This window comes from Orcinus orca, chromosome 4, assembly GCF_937001465.1.
Source record: "Orcinus orca chromosome 4, mOrcOrc1.1, whole genome shotgun sequence".
In the NCBI taxonomy this organism is placed as follows: Eukaryota; Metazoa; Chordata; class Mammalia; order Artiodactyla; family Delphinidae; genus Orcinus; species Orcinus orca.
Window position 1 is genome coordinate 141,684,162 of NC_064562.1, and position 24,156 is coordinate 141,708,317.

At 37.4% G+C, this 24,156-nt stretch overlaps 1 protein-coding gene across 4 annotated transcripts in view; it reads right to left on the reverse strand.

Moving 5' to 3' along the window:
- SCLT1 (sodium channel and clathrin linker 1) overlaps nucleotides 1-24,156 on the reverse strand; it is a 258,454-nt gene that overhangs the window by 91,539 nt on the left and 142,759 nt on the right. For all 4 annotated transcript variants that reach the window (XR_004480803.2, XM_049709469.1, XM_033419426.2 and 1 more), the window contains exons 13-14: nucleotides 21,847-21,945; nucleotides 17,840-17,911 (exon numbers count right to left, since the gene is read on the reverse strand). Coding sequence is in view for 3 of the 4 variants with exons in the window: in XM_049709469.1 (XP_049565426.1) it covers nucleotides 17,840-17,911; nucleotides 21,847-21,945 (171 nt within the window). In the remaining variant the exon portion in view is untranslated. The remainder of the gene's footprint in view (nucleotides 1-17,839; nucleotides 17,912-21,846; nucleotides 21,946-24,156) is intronic.

The window sequence follows — 24,156 nt, forward strand, 5'->3', positions numbered from 1 at the left end:
GGCAAGAGACATTTTCTTCCCTCTTTGTTTCCTGGTGCACGAGGAGAGGGGATTAAGAGCGCTGCTTAAAGGAGCCCCAGAAACGGGCGCGAGCCGCGGCTACCAGCATGGACCCCAGAGACGGGCATGAGACGCTAAGGCTGCTGCTGCCGCCACCAAGAAGCCTATGTGCGAGCACAGGTCACTCTCCACACTCCCTTCCGGGGAGCCTGTGCAGCCCGCCACTGCCAGGGTCCCATGATCCAGGGACAACTTCCCCGGGAGAACACACGGTGCACCTCAGGCTGGTGCAATGTCACGCTGGCCTCTGCCGCCGCAGGCTCGCCCCGCACTCCGTACCCCTCCCTCCCCCCAGCCTGAGTGAGCCAGGGCCCCCGAATCAACGGCTCCTTTAACCCTGTCCTGTCTGAGCGAAGAACTGATGCCCTCCGGCAACCTACACGCAGAGGCAGGGCCAAATCCAACGCTGAACACCGGGAGCTGTGTGAACAAAGAAGAGAAAGGGAAATCTCTCCCAGCAGCCTCAGAAGCAGCGGATTAAATCTCCACAATCAACTTGATGTACCCTGCATCTGTGAAATACCTGAATAGACAACGAATCATCCCAAATTGAGGAGGTGGACGTTGAGAGCAAGATTTATTATTTTTTCCTCTTTTCCTCTTTTTCTGGGTGTGTATGTGTATGCTTCTGTGTGAGATTTCGTCTGTATAGCTTTGCTTTCACCATTTGCCCTAGGGTTCTATCTGTCCATTTTTTTTTGCTTTTTTTTGTTTTTTTTAATTTTACCTTACTTTATTTTATTTTCTTTTATCTTTCTTTCTTTCTTCCTTCCTCCTTCCCTCCCTCCCTCCCTCCCTCCCTTTCTTTCTTTCTACTTGTTCTCCCTTTTATTCTGAGCCATGTGGATGAAAGGCTCTTCGTGCTGCAGCCAGGAGTCAGTGCTGTGCCTCTGAGGTGGGAGAGCCAATTTCAGGACACTTGTCCACAAGAGACCTCCCAGCTACACAAAATATCAAACGGCAAAAATCTCGCACAGATCTCCATCTCAACACCAACACCCAGCTTCACTCAACGACCAGCAAGCTACAGTGCTGGACACCTATGCCAAACAACAAGCAAGACAAGAACACAACCCCACCCATTAGCAGAGAGGCTGCCTAAAATCGTAATAAGGCCACAGACACCCCAAAACACACCACCAGACGTGGACCTGCCCACCAGAAAGACAAGATCCAGCCTCATCCACCAGAACACAGGCACTAGTCCCCTCCACCAGGAACCCTACACAACCCACTGAACCAACTGTAGCCACTGGGAACAGACACCAAAAACAACGGGAACTACGAACCTGCAGCCTGCAAAAAGGAGACCCCAAACACAGTAAGATAAGAAAAATGAGAAGACACAAAAGCACACAGCAGATGAAGGAGCAAGTTAAAACCCACCAGACCTAACAAATGAGGAAAAAGGCAATCTACCTGAAAAAGAACTCAGAATAATGATAGTAAAGATGATCCAAAATCTTGGAAATAGAATAGAGAAAATGCAAGAAACATTTAACAAGGACCAAGAACTAAAGAGGAAACAAGCAATGATGAACAACACAATAAATGAAATTAAACATACTCTAGAAGGGACCAATAGCAGAATAACTGAGGCAACAGAACAGATAAGTGGAAGCTAAAATAGTGGAATTAACTACTGAAGAGCAGAATAAAGAAAAAAGAATGAAAAGAACTGAGGACAGTCTCACAGACCTCTGGGACATTATTAAATGCACGAACATTTGAATTATAGGGGTTCCAGAAGAAGAAGAGAAAAAGAAAGGGACTGAGAAAATATTTGAAGAGATTACAGTTGAAAACTTCCCTAATATGGGAAAGGAAATAGTTAATCAAGTCCAAGAAGCACAGAGATTCCCATATAGGACAAATCCAAGGAGAAACAGGCCAAGACACATACTAATCAAACTATCAAAAATTAAATACAAAGAAAACATATTAAAGGCAGCAAGGGGAAAACAACAAATAACACACAAGGGAATCCCCGTAAGGTTAACAGCTGATCTTTCAGCAGAAATTCTGCAAGCCAGAAGGGACTGGCAGGACATATTTAAAGTGATGAAGGAGAAAAACCTGCAACCAAGATTACTCTACCCAGCAAGGATGTCATACAGATTTGATGGAGAAATTAAAACCTTTACAGACAAGCAGAAGCTGAGAGAGTTCAGCACCACCAAACCACCTTTACAACAAATGCTAAAGGATCTTTTCTAGGCAAGAAACACAAGAAAAGGAAAAGACCTATAATAACAAACCCAACACATTTTTTCTTAATTGTTTCTTCCCATTTTCTCATGGGAATAGGAAAATACATATCGATAATTACCTTAAATGTAAATGGATTAAATGCTCCCACCAAAAGACACAGACTGGCTGAATGGATACAAAAACAAGACCTATATATATGCTGTCTACAAGACACACACTTCAGACCTAGGGACACATACAGACTGAAAGTGAGGGGATGGAAAAAGATATTCCATGCAAATGGAAACCAAAAGAAAGCTGGAGTAAAATTCTCATATCAGACAAAGTAGACTTTAAAATAAAGACAATTACAAGAGACAAAGAAGGACACTACATAATGATCAAGGGATTGATCCAAGAAGAAGATATAACAATTGTAAATATTTATGCACCCAACATAGGAGCACCTCAATACATAAGGCAAATACTAACAGCCATAAAAGGGGAAATCGACAGTAACACATTCATAATAGCAGACTTTAACACCTCACTTTCACCAATAGACAGATCATCCAAAATGAAAATAAATAGGGAAACACAAGCTTTAAATAATACATTAAACAAGATGGACTTAATTGATATTTATAGGACATTCTGCCCCCAAACAAGAGAATGCACATTTTTCTCAAGTGCTTATGGAATCTTCTCCAGGACAGATCATATCATGGGTCACAAATCAAGCCTTGGTAAATTTAAGAAAATTGAAAGTGTATCAAGTATCTTTTGTGACCACAATGCTATGAGACTAGATATCAATTACAGGAAAAGACCTGTAAAAAATACAAACACATGGAGGCAAAACAATACACTACTTAATAACGAAGTGATCACTGAGGAAATCAAAGAGGAAATCAAAACATACCTAGAAACAAATGACAATGGAGACGCAACGACCCGAAACCTATGGGATGCAGCAAAAGCAGTTCTAAGAGGGAAGTTTATAGCAATACAATCCTACCTTAAGAAACAGGAAATATCTCGAACAAACAACCTAACCTTGCACCTAAAGCAATTAGAGAAAGAAGAAAAAAAAAACCCCTAAGTTAGAAGAAGGAAAGAAATCATAAAGATCAGATCAAAAATAAATGAAGGAAATGATACCAAAGATCAATAAAAGTAAAAGCTGGTTCTCTGAGAAGAAAAACAAAATTGATCAACAATTAGCCAGACACATCAAGAAAAAAAGGGAGAGGACTCAAATCAATAGAATTAGAAATGTAAAAGGAGAAGTAACAACTGACACTGCAGAAATACAGAAGATCATGAGAGATTACTGCAAGCAACTGTATACCAGTAAAATGGACAACCTGGAAGAAATGGACACATTCTTAGAAATGCAAAATCTGCCAAGACTGAATCAGGAAGAAAGAGAAAATATAAACAGACCAATCACAAGCACTGAAATTGAAACTGTGATTAAAAATCATCCAACAAACAAAAGCCCAGGACCACACGGCTTCACAAGTGAATTCTATCAAACATTTAGAGAAGAGCTAACGCCTATCCTTATCAAACTGTTCCAAAATATAGCAGAGGGAGGAACACTCCCAAACTCATTCCACGAGGCCACCATCACCCTGATACCAAAACCAGACAAGCATGTCACCAAGAAAGAAAACTACAGGCCAATATCACTGATGAACATAGATGCAAAAATCCTCAACAAAATACTAGCAAACAGAATGCAACAGCACATTAAAAGGATCATACACCATGATCAAGTGGGGTTTATCCCAGGAATGCAAGGATTCTTCAATATACACAAATCAATCAATGTGTTACACCATATTAACAAATTGAAGGAGAAAAACCTTATGGTCATCTCAATAGATGCAGAGAAAGCTTTCGACAAAATTCAACACCCATTTATGATAAAAACCCTGCAGAAAGTAGGCATAGAGGGAACTTTCCTCAACACAATAAAGGTCATATATGAAAAACCCACAGCCAACATCGTCCTCAATAGTGAAAAACTGAAAGCATTTCCACTAACATTAGGAACAAGACAAAGTTGCCCACTCTCACCACTCTTATAAAACATAGTTTTGTAAGTTTTCCACAGCCATCAGAGAAGAAAAGGAAATAAAAGGAATCCAAATCCGAAAAGAAGAAGTAAAGCTGTCACTGTTTGCAGATGACATGATACTATACATAGAGAATCCTAAAAATGCTACCAGAAAACTACTAGAGCTAATCAATGAATTTGGTAAAGTAGCAGGATACAAAATTAATGCACAGATATCTCTTGCATTCCTATACACTAATGATGAAAAATCTGAAAGTGAAATCAAGAAAACACTCCCATTTACCATTGCAACAAAAAGAATAAAATACCTAGGAATAAACCTACCTAAGGAGACAAAAGAGCTCTATGCAGAAAATTATAACACTGATGAAAGAAATTAAGGACGACACAAATAGATGGAGAGATATACCATGTTCCTGTATTGGAAGAATCAACACTGTGAAAATGACTCTACTACCCAAAGCAATTTACAGATTGAATGCAATCCCTATCAAACTACCAATGGCACTTCTCACAGAACTACAACAAAAAATTTCACAATTTGTATGGAAACACAAAAGACCACGAATAGCCAAAACAATCTTGAAAACGAAAAACGGAGCTGGAGGAATCAGGCTCCCTGACTTCAGATTATACAACAAAGCTACAGTAATCAAGACAGTATGATACTGGCACAGAAACAGAAATATAGATCAATGGAACAGGATAGAAAATCCAGAGATAAATCCACGCATATATGGTCACCTTATCTTTGATAAAGGAGGCAGGAATGTACAGTGGAGAAAGGACAGCCTCTTCAATAAGTGGTGCTGGGAAAACTGGACAGGTGCATCTAGAAGTATGAGATTAGATCACTCCCTAACACCATACACAATAAAAAGCTAAAAATGGATTAAAGACCTAAATGTAAGGCCAGACACTATCAAACTCTTAGAGGAAAACATAGGCAGAACACTCTATGACATCAATCACAGCAAGATCCTTTTTGACCCACCTCCTAGAGGAATGGAAATAAAAATAAACAAACAGGACCTAATGAAACTGCAAAGCTTTTACACAGCAAAGGAAACCATAAAGAAGACCAGAAGACAACCCTCATGGGAGAATGGGAGAAAATATTTGCAAATGAAGCATCTGACAAAGGATTAATCTCCAAAATTTAGAAGCAGCTCAATAACAAAAAAACAAACAACCCGATCCAAAAATGGGCAGAGACCTAAATAGACATTTCTCCAAAGAAGATATACAGAGTGCCAACAAACACGTGAAAGAATGCTCAACATCACTAATCATTAGAGAAATGCAAATCAAAACTACAATGAGATATCATCTCACACCAGTCAGAATGGCCATCATCAAAAAATCTACAAACAATAATGCTGGAGAGGGTGTGGAGAAAAGGGAACACTCTTTCACTGCTGGTGGGAATGTGAATTGGTACAGCCACTATGGAGAACAGTATGGAGGTTCCTTAAAAAACTGCAAATAGAACTACCATATGACCCAGCAATCCCACTACTAGGCATATACCCTGAGAAAACCATAATTCAAAAAGAGTCATGTACCAAAATGTTCATTGCAGCTCTATTTACAATAGCCAGGAGATGGAAACAACCTAAGTGTCCATTATTGGATGAATGGATAAAGAAGATGTGGCACATACATACAATGCAATATTACTCAGCCATAAAAAGAAACGAAATTGAACTATTTATAAGGCGGTGGAAGGACCTACAGTCTGTCATACAGAGTGAAATAAGTCAGAAAGAGAAAGACAAATACCGTATGCTGACACATATATATGGAATAAGAAAAAAAAAATTCATGAAGAACCTAGGGGTAAGACGGGAATAAAGACACAAACCTACTAGAGAATGGACTTGCGGATATGGGGAGAGGGAAGGATAAGCTGTGACAAAGTGAGAGAGTGGCATGGACATATATACACTACAAACATAAAATAGATAGCTAGTGGGAAGCAGCTGCACAGCACAGGGAGATCAGCTCGGTGCTTTGTGACCACCTAGAGGGGTGGGATAGGGAGGTTGGGAGGGACGGAGATGCAAGAGGAAAGAGATATGGGAACGTATATATAACTGATTCACTTTGTTATAAAGCAGAAACTGACACACCATTGTAAAGCAATTATACTCCAATAAAGATGTAAAAAAAAAAAGAACATGGTATATCACTCCATCAGTTTTTATCATCTTTAATTTTTTTCATCAGTGTCTTATAGTTTTCCACATACACGTCTTTTGTCTCCTTAGATAGGTTTATTCCTAGGTATTTTATTCTTTTTGTTGCAGTGGCAAATGGGAGTGTTTCCTTAATTTCTCTTTCAGATTTTTCATCATTAGTGTATAGGAATGCAAGAGATTTTTGTGCATTAATTTTGTATCCTGCTACGTTACCAAATTCATTGATTAGCTCTAGCAGATTACTGGTAGAATCTTTAGGATTCTCTGTGTATGGTATCATGTCATCTGCAAACAGTGACAGCTTTACTGCTTCTTTTCCAATTAGGATATCTTTTATTTCTTTTTCTTCTCTGATGGCTGTGGCTAAAACTTCCAAAACTATGTTGAATAATAGTGGTGAGAGTGGGCACCCTTGTCTTGTTCCTGATCTTAGTGGAAATGCTTTCAGTTTTTCACCATTGAGAACAATGTTGGCTGTGGGTTTGTCATATATGGCCTTTATTATGTTAAGTTCCCTCTATGTCTACTTTCTGGAGCGTTTTTAACATAAACTGATGTTGAATTCTGTCAAAAGCTTTTTCTGAATCTATTGAGATGATGATAAGGTTTTTCTCCTTCAATTTGTTAATATGGTGTAACACATTGATTGATTTGTGTATATTGAAGAATCCTTGCATTCCTGGGATAAACCACACTTGATCATGGTGTATGATCCTTTTAATGTGCTGTTGCATTCTGTTTGGTAGTATTTTGTTGAGGATTTTTGCATCTATGTTCATCAGTGATATTGGCCTAGAGTTTTCCCTCTGTGTGACAACTTTGTCTGGTTTTGGTATCAGGGTGATGGTGGCCTCATAGAATGTGTTTGGGAGTGTTCCTACCTCTGCGATATTTTAGAAGAGTTTGATAAGGATAGGTGTTAGCTCTTCTCTAAATATTTGATAGAATTCACCTGTGAAGCCATCTGGTCCTGGGCTTTTGTGTGTTGGAAGATTTTTAATCACTGTCTCAATTTCAGTGCTTGTGATTGGTCTGTTTATATTTTCCTTCTTCCTGGTTTAGTCTCGGAAGACTGTGTTTTTCTAAGCCTTTGTCCACTTCCTCCAGGTTGTCCATTTTATTGGCATACAGTTGCTTGTAGTTGTCTCTCATGATCGTTTTGTATTTCTAGTGTCAGTTGTTACTTCTCCTTTTTCATTTCTAATTCTATTCATTTGAGTCTTCTCCCTTTTTTTCTTGATGAGTCTGGCTAATGGTTTATCAATTTATCTTCTGAAAGAACCAGCTTTAGATTTATTGATCTTTGCTATTGCTTGCTTCTTTTCCTTTTCATTTATTTCTGATCTGATCTTTATGATTTCTTTCCTTCTGGTAACTTTGGGGTTTTTTTGGTTCTTCTTTTAGTGCTTTAGGTGTAAGGTTAGGTTGTTTATTTGAGATGCTTCTTGTTTGTTGAGGTAGGATTGTATCACTATAAACTTCCCTCTTAGAACTGCTTTTGTTGCATCCCATAGGATTTGGGTCATCATGTTTTTATTGTTATTTGTTTCTAGGTATTTTTTGATTTTCTCTTTGATTTCTTCAGTGATCTCTTGGTTATTTAGTAGCGTATTGTTTACCCTCCACGTGTTTGTATTTTTTACAGATTTTTTCCTGTAATTGATATCTAGTCTCATAGTGTTGTGGTCTGAAGATATACTTGATATGATGTCACTTTTCTTCAATTTAGCAAGGCTTGATTTGTGTGTGACCCAAGATATGATCTATCCTGGAGAATGTTCTATGAGCACCTGAGAAGAAAGTGTATTTTGTTGGTTTTGGATGGAATGTCCTGTAAATATCAATTAAGTCCATCGTGTTTAATGTATCATTTAGAGCTTGTGTTTCATTATTTTCATTTTGGATGATCTATCCATTGGTGAAAGTGGGGTGTTAAAGTACCCTTCTATTATTGTGTTACTGTCAATTTCCCCTTTTATGGCTGTTAGCATTTGCCTTATGTATTGAGGTGCTCCTAAGTTTGGGTGCATAAATATTTACAATTGTTATTTATTCTTCTTGGATTGATCCCTTGATCATTATGTAGCATCTGTCTTTGTCTCTTGTAAGTCTATTTTGTCTGATATGAGAATTGCTACTCCAGCTTTCTTTTGATTTCCATTTGCATTGAATATCTTTTTCCATCTCCTCACTTTCAGTCTATATGTGTCCCTAGGTCTGAAGTGCATCTCCTGTAGACAGAATACATACGGGTCTTGTTTTATTATCCTTTGGGCAGTCTGTGTTTTGATTGGAGCACTTAATCCATTTACATTTAAGGTAGTCCTCGATATGTATGTTCCCATTACCATTTTCTTAATTGTTTTGAGTTGGTTATTGTAGGTATTTTCCTTGTCTTCTTTTTCCTGCCTAGAGAAGTTCCTTTAGCATTTGTTGTAAAGCTGGTTTGCTGGTGCTGAACTCTCTTAAATTTTGCTTGGCTGTAAAGGTTTTAATTTCTCCGTCAAATCTGAATGAGATCCTTGCTGGGTAGAGTAATCTTGGTTGTAGGTTTTTTCCTTTCATCACTTTAAATATGTCCTGCCACTCCCTTCTAGGTTGCAGAGTTTTGGCTGAAAGATCAGCTGTTCACCTTATGGAGATTCCCTTGTATGTTATTTGTTGATTTTCCCTTGCTTCTTTTAGTATTTTTTCTTTGTATTTAATTTTTGACAGTTTGATTAATATGTGTCCTCTTGTGTTTCGCCTTGGATTTATTCTGTATGGAACTCTGCGCTTCCTGGACTTGATTGACTATTTCCTTTACCATATTAGGAAAGCTTTCAACTATAATCACTTCAAATATTTTCTTAGTCTCTTTATTTTTCTCTTCTTCTTCTGGCACCCCTAAAATTCGAATGTTCGTGCATTTACTGTTGTCCCAGATGTCTGTGATCCTGTCCTCAATTCTTTTTATTCTTTATTCTTTAGTTTGTTCTGCAGTAGTTATTTCCACTCTTTTATCTTTCAAGTCACTTATCCGTTCTTCTGCCTCAGTTATTGTGCTATTGATTCCTTCCAGAAAATTTTTAATTTCATTTATTGTGTTGTTCCTCATTGTCTGTTTGCTGTTTAGTTCTTCTAGGTCCTTGTTAAACGTTTCTTGTATTTTCTCCATTCTATTTTGAAGATTTTGGAACATCTTTACTATCATTACTCTGAATTCTTTTTCAGGTAGACTGCCTATTTTCTCTTCATTTGTTTGGTCTGGTGGATTTTTACATTGCTCCTTCATCTGCTGTGAATTTCTCTGTCTTCTCATTTTGCTTAACTTACTGCGTTTGGGGTCTCCTTTTCACAAGCTGCAGGTTTGTAGCTCCTGCTCCCAGTGGGTGTCTGCTCCCAGTGGGTAAGGTTGGTTCAGTGGCTTGTGTAGGCTTTCTGGTGGAGGGGACTGGTGCCTGTGTTCTGGTGGATAAGCCTGGATGTTGCATTTCTCATGGGCAGGACCATGTCTATTGGTATGTTTTGGGGTTTCTGTGAACTTATGATTTTAGGCAGCCTCCCTCTAATGTGTGGGGTTGTGTTCCTCTCTTGCAAGTTTTTTGGCATAGGGTGACTAGCACTGTAGCTTGCTGGTCGTTGAGTGGAGCTGGGTGTTATGTTGAGGTGGAGATCTCTGGGAGAGCTTTCAACATTTGACATTACGTGGGGCCGGGAGGTCTCTGGTGGTCCAATGTCCTGACCTCAGCTCTCCCACATCAGAGGCTCAGGCCTGACACCCAGCCTGAGCACCGAGACCCTGTCAGCTACAGGGCTCAGAAGAAAAGGGAGAACAAAAGGAAGAAAAAAATAAAATAAAATAAAATAAAGTTATTAAAATAAAAGATAAGGAAAATATTTTTTAAAACAAAAAAATAAAAAAGTAATAAAAGAAAAAGAAAGAAGAGAACCAATCCAAAAAACAAATCCACCAATGATAACAAGTGCTAAAAACTATACTAAAAAAACAAAAACAAAAACGGACAGATAGAACTCTAGGACAAATGGTAAAAGCAAAGCTGTACAGAGAAAATCTCACCAAGAAGCATGCACCTACACATTCATAGAAAGAGAAAAAGGAAAATACACACACACACACACACACACACACACACACACACACACACACATAAAGGAAGAGAGCAACCAAATCAATAAACAAATCTAGCAATGATAATAAGCTCTAAATGCTAAACTAAGATAAACATAAAACTAGAGACAAATTAGATGCAGAGAGCAAATCCCAAGTCTACAATTGCTCCCGAAGTCCACCGCCTCAATTTTGGGATGATTCGATGTCTATTCAGGTATTCCACAGATGCAGGTACATCAAGTTGATTGTGGAGATTTAATCCGCTGCTCCTGAGGCTGCTGGGAGAAAGTTCCCTTTCTCTTCTTTGTTCACACAGCTCCTGATGTTCAGGTTTGGGTGTGGCCCCGCCTCTGCATGTAGGTCGCCCTCTGACATGTTTTTCGCCCAGACAGGATGGGGTTAAAGTAGCAGCTGATTCGGGGGCTCTGACTCACTCAGGCCAGGAGCAGGGAGGGATACGGAATGTGGGGTGAGCCTGTGGTGGTAGAGGCCCTTGTGACGTTGCAACAGCCTGAGGTGTGTCGTTTGTTCTCCCAGGGGGGTTGTCCCTGGATCACGGGATCCTGGCGGTGGCGGGCTGCACAGGCTTCTGGGAGGGGAGGTGTGGATAGTGACCTGTGCTTGCACACAGGATTCTTGGTGGCTGTAGTAGCAGCCTTAGCGTATCATGCCTGTCTCTGGTGTCTGCACTGATAGCCGCGGCTTGCACCCATCTCTGGAGCTCGTTTAAGCGGTGATCTGAAGCCCCTCTCCCCGCACACCTCGAAACAATGGTCTCTTGCCTCTTAGGCAGGTCCAGACTTTTTCCTGGACTCCCTCCCGGCTAGCTGTGATGCACTTGCCCCCTTCAGGCTGTGTTCACACAGCCAACCCCAGTCCTCTCCCTGGTATCTGACCTCTGAAGCCCGAGCCTCAGCTCCCAGCCTCCACCCGCCCCGGCAGGTGAGCAGACAATCCTGTCAGGCTGGTCATTGCTGGTTGGCAGGGTTTCTCTGTGTGGGGATCTCTCCACTTTGTCCTCTGCATCCCTGTTGCTGCGCTGTCCTCTGTGGCTCCGAAGCTTCCCCACTGCCTACTCCCCGTCTCCGCCACTGAGGGGGCTTCCTAGTGTGTGGAAACTTCTCCTCCTTCACAGCTCCCTCCCAGAGGTGCAGGTACTGTCCCTATTATTTTGACTCTGTTTTTTCTTCTGTTTTTTCCCTACCCAGGTACGTTGGGAGTTTCTTGCTTTTTGGGAAGTCTGAGGTCTTCTGCCAGGTTCAGTAGGTGTTCTGTATGAGTTGTTCCACATGTAGATGTATTTTTGATGTATTTGTGGGGAGGAAGATGATCTCCATGCCTTACTCCTCCACCATCTTGAAGGTCCCTCCAAGAAATATAACTTTAATGTTCTAAATATGTTCATACAATAAGTTGCTAATCTATGAAAAGGTAATTTTCTGGTGTGAAATTTGGGATTTCTCCTATGTTCATAACTCACCTCATGTAATTTTTTAATAGACTATTTTTTAAGAGCAGTTTAGGTTCCCAGCAATCGAGGGGAAGTTACAGACTTCTCCTATACTTCCTGCCCCCATACATACATTGCCTTCCCCATTATCAACATCCCACGATGGAGTGGTACATTTGTTAAAACTTATGTACCTACCTCACACAATATTATCACCTAGAGGCGATAGTTTTCATTAGAGTTCACTCTTGGTGTTGTACATTTTATGGGTTTGGATAAATTTATAATGATATATATCCACCATTATAGTATCATATAAAGTAGTTTCACTGTCCTAAAAATTTTCTATGCTTTGCCTATACTTATTCATCTCTCTCTCTCTCCTCCTTAAGCCCTTGTAGCTACTGATCTTTTAACTGTCTCCATAGTTTGCCTTTTCCAGAATGTCATATAGCTGGAATCATATATTATGTAACCTTTTCAGACTGGCTTCTTTAATTTAGTGATATGCATTTAAGTTTCCCCCATGTCTTTTCATGGTGACGCAGCTCATTTCTTTTAAGTGCTGAATAATATTCTATTGTTTGGATGTACCAGTTTATTTAACCATCACCAACTGAAGGACATCTTGGTTGCTTCCAAGTTTTGGCAATTATGACAAAGCCTGCTATAATATAAACATCCACGTGCACGTTTTTTGTGAACATAAGTTTTCAACTCCTTTGGCTAAATACAGAGGAATGCAATTGTTGGATCCTATGGTAAGAGTATATTTACTTTTGTAAGACAACAGCAAACTCCCTTCAAAAGTGGCTGTACCATTTTGCATTCCTACCAGCAATGAATGAGAGTTCCTATTGCTCTTTGTCAGCATATGGTAGTGTCAGTGTTCTGGATTTTGGCCATTGTAATAGGTATATCTGGCACTTATTTGGTGTAACGAGTGGTATCTCGTTGTTTTAATTTGCATTTTTACATAGGATTTGGAGTATCTTTTCATTTACTTATTTGTCATCTGTAAATCTTTGGTGAGGTGTCTGTTAAGGTCTTTGGCTCAATTTTTTAAATCAAGTTGTTTTCTTACTGTTGAGTTTTAAGGATTCTTTGTATATTTTGGGTAATAGTCCTTTATTAGATATGGGTTTTTTTTTTGTAAATATTTTCTCCCAATATATGATTTCAATTTTCATTTTCTTTATAATTTTTTTTTTTTTTGCGGTATGCAGGCCTCTCACTGTTGTGGCCTCTCCCGTTGCAGAGCACAGGCTCTGGACGCTCAGGTTCAGCGGCCATGGCTCATGGGCCCAGCCACTCCGCGGCATGTGGGATCTTCCCGGACTGGGGCACGAACCCGTGTCCCCTGCATCGGCAGGCGGACTCTCAACCACTGCACCACCAGGGAAGCCCCAATTTTCATTTTCTTGATAGTGTCTTTCACAGAGCAGAAAAATTTAATTTTAATGAAGTCCAACTCACCAGTTGTTTCTTTCATGGATCATACCTTTGGTGTTGTATCTAAAAGCTCATTGCCAAACCCAAGATTATCTAGATTTTTCTCCTATGTTATCTTCTAGGAGTTTTATAGTTTTGCATTTTACATTTAGATCTGTGACCCATTTTGAATTAATTTTTATGTAAGTTCTCTATCCAGATTCATTCACGTGAATACCTAATTGTTCTAGCACCATTTGTTAAAAAAAGACTACCTTTGCTCCATTGTATTACCTCTGCTCCTTTGTCAAAGATCAGCTAACTGTATTCATGTGGGTCTATTTCTGGGTTCTGTTCCATTGATCTATTTGTCTGTTGTTTCACTGATATCACCCTGTCTTGGTTACTGTAGGTTTCAAATAAGTCTTGAAATGCAGTACAGTGTCAGTCCTCCAACTTTGTTCTTCTTCTTCAATGTTGTATTGACTATTCTAGGTCTTTTGCCCCTCCATTCAAACTTCAGAATCAGTTTGCTAATATCCACAAAATAACCTGGTGGGATTTCAATTGGAATTGCACTAAATCTATAGATCGAGTTGGGAAGAAAAGACATCTTGACAATATTGAGTCTTTTTATCCATGAACATGGGCTATCCTCATTTATTTAGTTCTGCTTTGCTGTTTTTCATCAGAGTTTTGTAGTTTTCCTCATATATATTTGGTTAGATTTACACCTAACTATTTAGTTTTGGGGGTGCTAATGCAAATGACAATGTGTAAATGACACTGTGTTTTCAATTTCAAATTCCACTTGTTTATTGCTGGTATATAGGAAAGCAATTGACTTTTGTATATTAACCTTGTATCCTACAACCTTGTTATAATCACTTCTTTGTTCCAGGGTTTTTAGTTTTTTATTCTTTTGGACTTTTTACATAGATAATCATGTTATCTGAAAACAAATTCTTCTTTCCCAACCTGCATACCTTTTACTTCCTTTTTTTGGGGGGGGGTCAAACTGCATTAGCTAGTACTTCCGGTATGATCTTGAAAAGCAGTGGTGAGAGGGGACACCCTTACCTTGTTCCTGATCTTAGTGGGAAAGCTTTCAGTTCCACAGCTGTAGATTTTTTATAGATATTCTTTACAAAACTGAGGAAGTTTCCCTTTGTTCCTAGTTTACTGAGAGATTTTTTTTATCATGAATGGGTGCTGTATTTTGTCAAATGTTTTTTCTGCATCTATGATATGATTCCCAAATGATTTTTAATGTAGATATTAATAATAAGGTTAGATCACACTTCTGGGTCTGGTGAGTAGCATATAAAGAAAGATATGTTATAAATGTGTTATGCATCTCTCTTTATCTAACCCACCATATAACTGCCAAACGACAACGGTTGAATATTTACTTAACTTGAGATAACAAAGTTAAAATGAGACAGAAAAGTAGAAACCTTTAAGGAGAAATACAAGAATTCTATCAGAAATACACTAAAAACTAAAGCAAACATTTAGAATTACTATTAAAAGCTTTTCAGATATTAATCACCACCAATATTCCTACCATTTGGACACGAAATGACCAAATGATACTAGAAATTTTTTCAAGAACTCATGGAGTGCTTCCAAAATAATATCCTCATAGTGTACCATAAAGAAAGTCTCAACAAATATTAAGAATCAATATCATATAGACCATGATCTGTGGTCTCTATTTAACCAGATTAGAAATTAGTAATAAAAAGGAGTCTAAATACCCATGTATTGGGGAATTTGAAATTAGACTTCTAAAAATTTCATGGATCAAAAAAAAGATCATAATGAATGTTTCATTTTACATGTATAAATTTGGGCATTTATAACCAATCCTCTCCCTCATTTGCTATAGATTAGCAAAAAACCTCTGCTACTTGGCAGAAGTAAAACCTTGAGTATTTGAAGAGAAACATATGCTGCATATGTTGCTCTCCAAAGCGAGATATGTGGCTTGAGACAGACTCCCTCTGGCTTTTCCTTAAACCTATCCAAAAAATCTATACATTAACCTAAAATACAAGACTTTATCCTTCCTGCAAGCACAACTTAGCTTTGGGTTAGCTAAAGCATGCTTAACCTCCCTCCCTGACTTCATGTTTAGTGCATAGGTGGTAAAATTGGTAATGAAGAATAGAAATAAATAGTCAACATTAGGTTATTATGCCTCAAACTGTAGCCTGAGTTTCCTGTAAAAGTAGCTGAACATATCTTTCTTCAAATATACCTCTAAATCCTTAATATTTCAAACACTTCAATTAGTACAGTTTTTTCACCAAACCAACATGACATCAGATAATATTTAATATCTTTAGAAAAATCCACTTAGCTATGAGTTACAAATGTTTTACTATAAATCCTAAGAAGCACGTTCTGTAATAATCTGAAATTATGTCTTCTTTTTACTCTAAAGTGAGTTTACATAGCTCTGGTTGTTACACAGCTAAGAGTTATTTTTAAAATCCCTGCAGGTCTTACCTAGTACACATTCCTAAATAGAAATAAATAATGTTCTTGTCCCTCCAGAGTTTATAATTTAGTAAATAATCCTAGACTGGGGTAAAACCCCTCTTCTTCAAAGTTGTAAATCTTTTGATAGTTAAATCAGTCCATGTAAGAGAACAAGCGAAATAGCAAGGTGACAGAAGAGGAAGTAAAACTGAAAAACAACAAACAATTAGACATGACTAATTGGCCACACTGCATCCCATTAATTTTACTTAATGTTCCTATAGTGTTAGAACAAATGACATTAAACAACCAAAAAGTAACAGTTTCTTGTTCTAAAACTCTCAGGACCCACATACAATAACTAAGGTCTCATCATGTACACTGGTTTGTAGAATGTGGAAAAGATGTGATCATTCTCTCAGAGGTGCTTAAATATCAATAAGTCAATAAGGATTTATTGAAAACATACTGTGCAAAATAGTGTATTAGGCAATGGGGAAAATAAAGGAAAACATAAGACTCTTCTACCTTGAAGTGCTTACAATCTACTTGGGAAGATAAGATTTTCATGAAGAAAGACAGAGGGGGAGGGAGGGACTGAGAAGGAAGACAAGGAGACAGAGAAAGAGAGGCGTAATACAATGTATAATATTTATGACAAGATATAATTCATTGCTAAATTTTGTAAGAAAGATTAAAAGTGATATGGAAATTCAGGAAAGATGAGAGTTTGTAAAGTTGAAAATATCTTCCCAATCTCTGGAAATTCTTGTACTTTTATGCCCCTGTGAGCAAGGTTATTAAATTCCATTTCATCAGATCTTCAAGTTAAATTTATATATTTAATTCCACCTCTAGTCACACAAGCACTCTTTCCTCTCCCTTCTCTGCCTACTCATCCTTGAGTACTCATTTCTTTTGGAAAGACTGTCTTTCCTTTCCCACCATCATGTATACTTTTTCTTTCTTCCTGGTCTCTCAGATGAACTTCAGCATATGGTATCAGCTACAGATGGATGCTTCAACAGCACCCTGTGCATTCTTTGTCCCAAAAATGTAATCATAGTAAAACGTGATAAATGCCATCCATCTTTCCTACTAGACCATAAGTTCCAAGACTGCAGATAACACGTTTACCTTTGATTTTTATTCTTTTCCTAGCATCTATTACAGTTCCTGGCTTAATAGGTATCTTCTGAATAAATGAATGTGCAATAATAAGTATCCTGTAAAGAGGATGTGGCATATATATACAATGGAATATTACTCAGCCATAAAAAGGAACAAAATTGTGTTATTTGTAGTGAGGTGGATGGACCTAGAGACAGTCATACGGAGTGAAGTAAGTCAGAAAGAGAAAAACGAATACTGTATGCTAACACATATATATGGAATCTAAAAAAAAATAAATGGTTCTGAAGAACCGAGGGGTGGGACAGGAATAAAGAGGCAGACGTAGAGAATGGACTTGACATGGGGAGGGGAAAGGGTAAGCTGGGACGAAGTGAGAGAGTGGCATGGACTTATACATACTACCACATGTAAAATAGATAGCTAGTGGGAAGCAGCCACATAGCACAGGGAGATCAGCTCGGTGCTTTGTGACCACCTAGAGGGGTGGGATAGGGAGGGTGGGAGGGAGATGCAAGAGGGAGGGGATATGGGGATATATGTATAGCTGATTCACTTTGTTATACAGCAGAAACTAACACAACATTGTAAAGCAATTAAACTCTAATAAAGATGTTAAAAAAAAAGTTTCCTGGCCTTTAAAGTAAACAATATTCAGAAGAAAATAGCAGTATAGTTTTCTAACATACCATTTGAAGGGCTGAAAGTTCTTCTGTTAGTCGAGAAATCTGTACATTATATTGTTTTCTTGTGTTTGCAACCTGTAAATTAAGATATCTATGAATTATTTAGGTCTACAGTAAAAATAATTAACATCCAATAAAAACATTTAGAATAATAATTTTGATAAAAAATAAAACTATAACTTTTAGGGCATAAAGGATAAGCACACGATGTATTAAAGAGTCAAGAATTTATCATAACAGTGGAAGTAAGTGAACAGGATGATGTCTCCTAAAGTGTTTGTCAAATTTTGGTCTTTATAACGGGTTCTTTCAATTAAAATTTACCATATTAGAAATGAAAACAGAAAATTTCAAAATAATTACTTATTAATCCCTTTATAAATAATAACTAAAGTCATTACAGGTTAACATAAAAAATACAGTTTTGTGAAAATATGTGTATTTCCCAAAAATTAAAAAAAATTTAGAAAATGTTATTAGTTTACATTTTTGCAAATTTCCTTAATGTCTATGGCTTAATAGAAGATAGCTAGACTCTCATATCTATTTCCATGTTCAAGCTGTTGTGTTGTTGCATACCATCAACTTCTGGAAGACAACCCTGCAAAGTCATGAGAGAATGACTGTGAAAACAGCAAACTGTTTTACTCTAATTATGAAAGTAGGTATGATTTTGCAGACCACCCGAACAATACTTTGAGATCTGCTACCACAGAGCAAGTCAGGAGAAAAACTGAAATATACACTAAAAATGTAATTAATAACTTTTAAGGCACTTTTGTTTTATAAACAGAAGAATATTTTTATAGTACACATCATATTTCAGTGTCACATTACTTTATAAGAAAAACCCTTATTTTAATTAGCAGTTAAATATCTTCAGAAATAGCAGAATTTATGTGTACAGAGTAATTTCAAGAATTAGTCACATCTCAGGGTGGCTCCTAAGACAATATTTTTTTCTAATATCTACTCATGTTTTTAATAAATTTATTTATTTATCTTTGGCTGTGTTGGGTCTTTGTTGCTGTGCGTGGGCTTTCTCTAGTTGTGGTGAGCGGGGGCTACTCTTCGTTGCAGTGTGCGGTCTTCTCATTGTGGTGGCTTCTCTTGTTGTGGAGCACATGCTCTAGGCGTGTGGGCTTCAGTAGTTGTAGCTCACGGGCTCTAGAGCTCAGGCTCAGTAGTTGTGGCACACGACTTAGTTGCTCCGTGGCATGTGGGATCTTCCCAGACCAAGGCTCGAACCCGTGTCCCCGGCATTGGCAGGCAGATTCTTAACCACTGCGCCACCAGGGAAGTCCCTACTCATGTTTTTAAAAAGACCATGAAGAATATTGATCCTGATGATATATCATCAGTACACATTTATGACCCAAAGGTTTTTGGAAATTTTATAGCATCTTATAAAATGGATTATTTCTCAAACATGATGTAAACCTTCTGTAGAACATTTACAACATTGCTATATACTTTAGTTAATTAAACTAGAGTTATCTTTTGGAAGGCCTGCCGACCATATTATATGTGGGTCCATTTCCGTTCCATTTTAGGTTATAATTTGATGTAGCTTTTCCTATGAAAAATTATATTAAAAATCAACCCACCCTATTTACAGGTCAGTGACAATCACAGTTAGCATTTATTGAGATTTAATGTGTTATGAACTGTCCAGAGAGCTTTACGTGTCATTATCTCATTAATTCTCACAACAACATGATGAAGTAGTTATTATCCCCATTATAGATAAGGAATATTCAAGCTGAAACTAAGTCATGAAGGTTCCTAGAATAAAATAATTTTGGTTCTTATAAGCCCAATCATGTCTGTCTGTCTCTCACATAGTTTTTTAAAAGTGTTCTTTTTAGTGTCTAGAAATGATGCAGGTAACATGAGGGTTTATGATCATAATAGTATATATATTTTGAAATCACTTATGTTAATAATTTCATAGATAGTCTTTATGAATATGCAGGAAAGCATATCAATGTAAATATTACAGTAAAAATGAAAACAGGAATTTCTACTTTTGCTAATCCATCTATCTGACAAAATATCAAATTAAAAATTACAACCAAGGCTTTTTGAAGAAGTGGCTGGCTGATTCTAGGTCTGAGGCAAGGAAAGTACAAGATGAGAAATATCATTTATCCAGGAAAACTAGAGAGACAAATTGAGAATAAAAATGAAGACTGATGGCAATGAATCATGAAATAAAAAAATAAAAACGAATCCATCATAACAAACAAAGGGGGCAGGACTCTAGCCCTAACCAAAAAATAACAACTAATAAATGTATAGAAAGATTGACAGAATTAGAATTTCTAATTACCCAATATATTTATTTATTTTAGACAAGGATTATCAATGGATGACAAAACCACTGGATGAAAGATTTTGGTGGAAAAGGATAGCTGCATGGTCTTCAAGTATCTTCCCCAATTATTCATAAAGTATAAAATGGAAAGATCTGGTCTTAACACCTTAATCATGTGGTCAAGCTTAGCATCACCAATGTACAACTGACATTACAGCTTCCTGATGTGATGAAGTGGGATGTAGGTATACACATCACTCTGCCAGAAATGACCTGAATCTAATCAAAACGAAACAGTCACATGAATCCAAATGTGGAATATTCTGAAGGATTCTACAAAGGATTCTTTGTCATATACAAAGGAAGGCAGGGGACTGGGTTAAACTGAGGGAGACTACAGAGACGTGGTAGTCAAATACAATGATGCATAAACATGGATTGGATCCTGAATTTTAAAGACCAAACAGCTATAAACAATATTTTAGGGAAATTCGAGTGTGAATTGAAGTAATGTTGATTTTTTTTAAGACATGGTAATTGTGGTGTGGTTGTGTAGCAAAATGTCCTTTTTCTGGGGAAGCAGATGACAAGATGAAGTGTCATGAGGCCTGCAGTCTATGTCTGAATGTTTGGCACAAGGGAAGAGTGTGTATGTAACATAAAGAGAGATGGAATGGGTGTAGCAAGACACTAAGAGTTTTCTGGGTGAGAGGTAAATAAGTGTTCATCATACAGCTCTTTCCTTTCTATGGGTTTGAAAATTTCTAAAAATAAAAAAAATACAAAATTCACGGGAAACAATTTCTCATAGTGATTGAGAGTAGAGCTCATCTGCAACCCAGTTCTGCTACTTCCTAGAGGTGGAACCCTAAGCGAGTTAGTTAACTACTCTGTTTTTCAGTTTTTTCATCTTTAAAATGGGTTTTTGTGGTTTCTTCCTCCTAAACTCACTTTACACTTTTTAACTTTACCACACCACTTATGAATTAATTCATATCCATACCAGAGGAAAAGGCAAATAAATGTATGTCTTCCCTCTCTCTTTATATGAAAGCAAACTTATATTTCCAAGACAGTTTTAACTTTCATAAGGCTTGCAATTCAAACTAAGAAACAACTCATTGCTTTAACACAAAAAAATAAGATTTAGTCTTGATAATGGAATTGCAAACAACAGCACAATTCACAAATCATATAGGTATCTGCATGATGCAACTGAAACAACGCTAGGCTCAGTATAGCAAGGAGAAGGTTTGAGTCTAAGTTCTGGCTTTAGTGTACAATTTTGAGCTAGCCAATAACCTCTCATGGGTTTCAGCTACATTACAAATAAAATAAGAGGTTAAAGCAGATTTCTCTTGTACTCCAGTCCTAAGACACTCTAAGATACTGCAAATAACAGTGGGTTTTCTTCTCTTGCTTCTTGTATGTTCTAAGCTTCTTTTTGACCCTTCTTCCTAGCCTAAATCTCTCTCCTTCCCACTTGCCCTACCCCCTACCTCTACCTCACCCTGGCACCAATGTTAGGGGCTACTATCATGAGATGATTTTTATATGAAATTTAGCACAATTGATACAATCAGCTGACAAATAATTACCTAGGTCCACAAGGCAAAAACTCAGGTAGTATCTACTCTTAAGCTGTGAAATTCTGTAAAATTTTGAATTTTAAATATAATTAAAACCCCCTTACTTCCTTCCTGGTTCTTATGGCAGCATCTTGCACAAGCCGAGAAACGGTTTCTTTCATTTTCTCTATATCTTCTTCTTTTTGCTTCTCCTCAAGCAGAGCCTTCAGAAAATAATAATTTGATGTTATTATAGGTCGCATCGTTATTAATAGAGATTATGTAATAAATGGGTAAAAACCTATCCACTAATCACTTTCTTGAAAGCATACCTCTTATGCGAAACTTCTGAGACATCTCCACTTTGAGATCTTGCCTAAGTTATGAATGATATTTATTTTCCTTAACCTCCTCACTGACCTTGTCCTAACTAAAAATTTATTCGTTTCCTTTGATATTTGTTTTAGCTAGTAACATCACTCTTCTAATCTCTATGGCTGGGAATTTAGGATTATTTTTTAATTTTCTTTCTCTTTTATTCCCTATGTAAAATAAATAATCAAATCTAAATATTACATTCTTGGAAAAATCTCTTATATTTCCCTTTCTTTCCATTATTTGGTTTTATTCAAATTATGTCCCTTGTCACCTCATACCTCCATCACTGTAGACACCACCTACTTCCTCTCCATGAAATTTCTAACCAATCAATCATTTTCATCTCACCTAAAAAATACTCTTATAAGTCTAGTTCTGTTGTCAGTCACATCCCATTTCTTTGCTTCCCTGTGGAGCAAAACTCCTCTAAAGTCTGCACTTGCTCATTTCCAAAACTTTCTGTTATGTTCACTCTAATCAGGCTTTCACTGTCCATGATCTCTATACTGCTAACCCATGAGAGTCAATTTTGCATAATTATCTTATTGATCTGTCAAACAGCACTTGAGATAATGGATTACTTTCTTTTCTTTGTTTTACTTTCTATATTTGGCTTTTAGCACACCCTAGTATTGGTTTTCCTCTTAACTCACTGATTATTCCTTTTGAGTCTGCAATGCCGTTTCTTCCTCTTCTTCTGAACCTCTCTATTACTGAACTACCCAAGTCTTAGTCCTTGGTCCTTTTCTCTATCCACATCCACCCCTTGGTGGTCTAATCCAATCTCGCAGTTTTAAATGCCATTTATATGCTGAAAAGTCCCAAGTTTACATGTCTAGTTCAAATATCTTCCTGAGCCTGGAACTCCTCCAATTTTAGGTTTGAATGAATCTTTTTTTCTTTTTTATTTATAAATATCATTACAGAGTAAGCAGCTCTGTGTTCTGATCCCACTGTCTTGCAAAGATACCATACACATTCCTATCTCTGTTTTTGTTGTTTAATAAACTTCCTCCTACTTAAATAGGTAAGCTAGGGAGAAGTAATAGCTGTTTTGATATAACAATCTTGTCATGGAGAATGGGACAATGGGGAAAAGGGAAGTTTCATAAGAAACTATGGTAAGGTTGTGCTTCATACCTGTTTGTATGATTGGTTAAGAGAACTTCTTGGAACAAGCAACTGAAGGTGGGAACCCTCTGGCAATTAAGCAGTAAGTCAAGAGGGAACTTAATACTGTAGCCATAAACAGCAATTTACGGTTCAAGCCCAATTTGTGGATTTGAGACTTGGATGAAAAGATTTAAGGGACAGGAATGAGTATTATTACTACTACCTTCTCTGTCCATTGTGCTCCACGCAAAATATTCATTTTTATGACCTGATGTTAAGAATGCTCATAGGCTTCGGAGAAGAGAGAGACACAATTCTGCCCTGTTCTTAATTTTTCTAGTTAACTTAGGCGTTTAGAGGAATTCCCAAGCATATTATATATTCTGTTCCTTTCATCCATTCTAAAAGATCACAGAAGGGAATAGTATCTGAAAGGTATAAAAAGCACCTTAGCATTCCCCACAGCTTAGATTTGGATAATTGTTTCTTTTTTATTTCTTAGTAGCTTCTTATCATGCAACTTATGGCTTGTTTTGTTTTTAATAGTTCTCTTGGAAAACCATCTATCATGTAAGAAAGAAAACATAAATAAAACAAAGTATTTCCTTTGTAATCCCCATATGTCCCAGTGGAGTACTATGCATACACTATGAATTCAATAAATATTGATTAAATGAAATAATAATTTAATGATTGCTTCGTAAGGGAGCCAGCAACATTAAAAACATCATTAATCATTAGAGAAATGCAAATCAAAACTACAAGGAGGTGTCATCTCACACCGGTCAGAATGGCCATCATCAAAAAATCTACAAACAATAAATGCTGGAGAGGGTGTGGAGAAAAGGGAACCCTCTTGCACTGCTGGTGGGAATGTAAATTGGTACAGCCACTATGGAGAACAGTATGGAGGTTCCTTAAAAAACTGCAAATAGAACTACCAT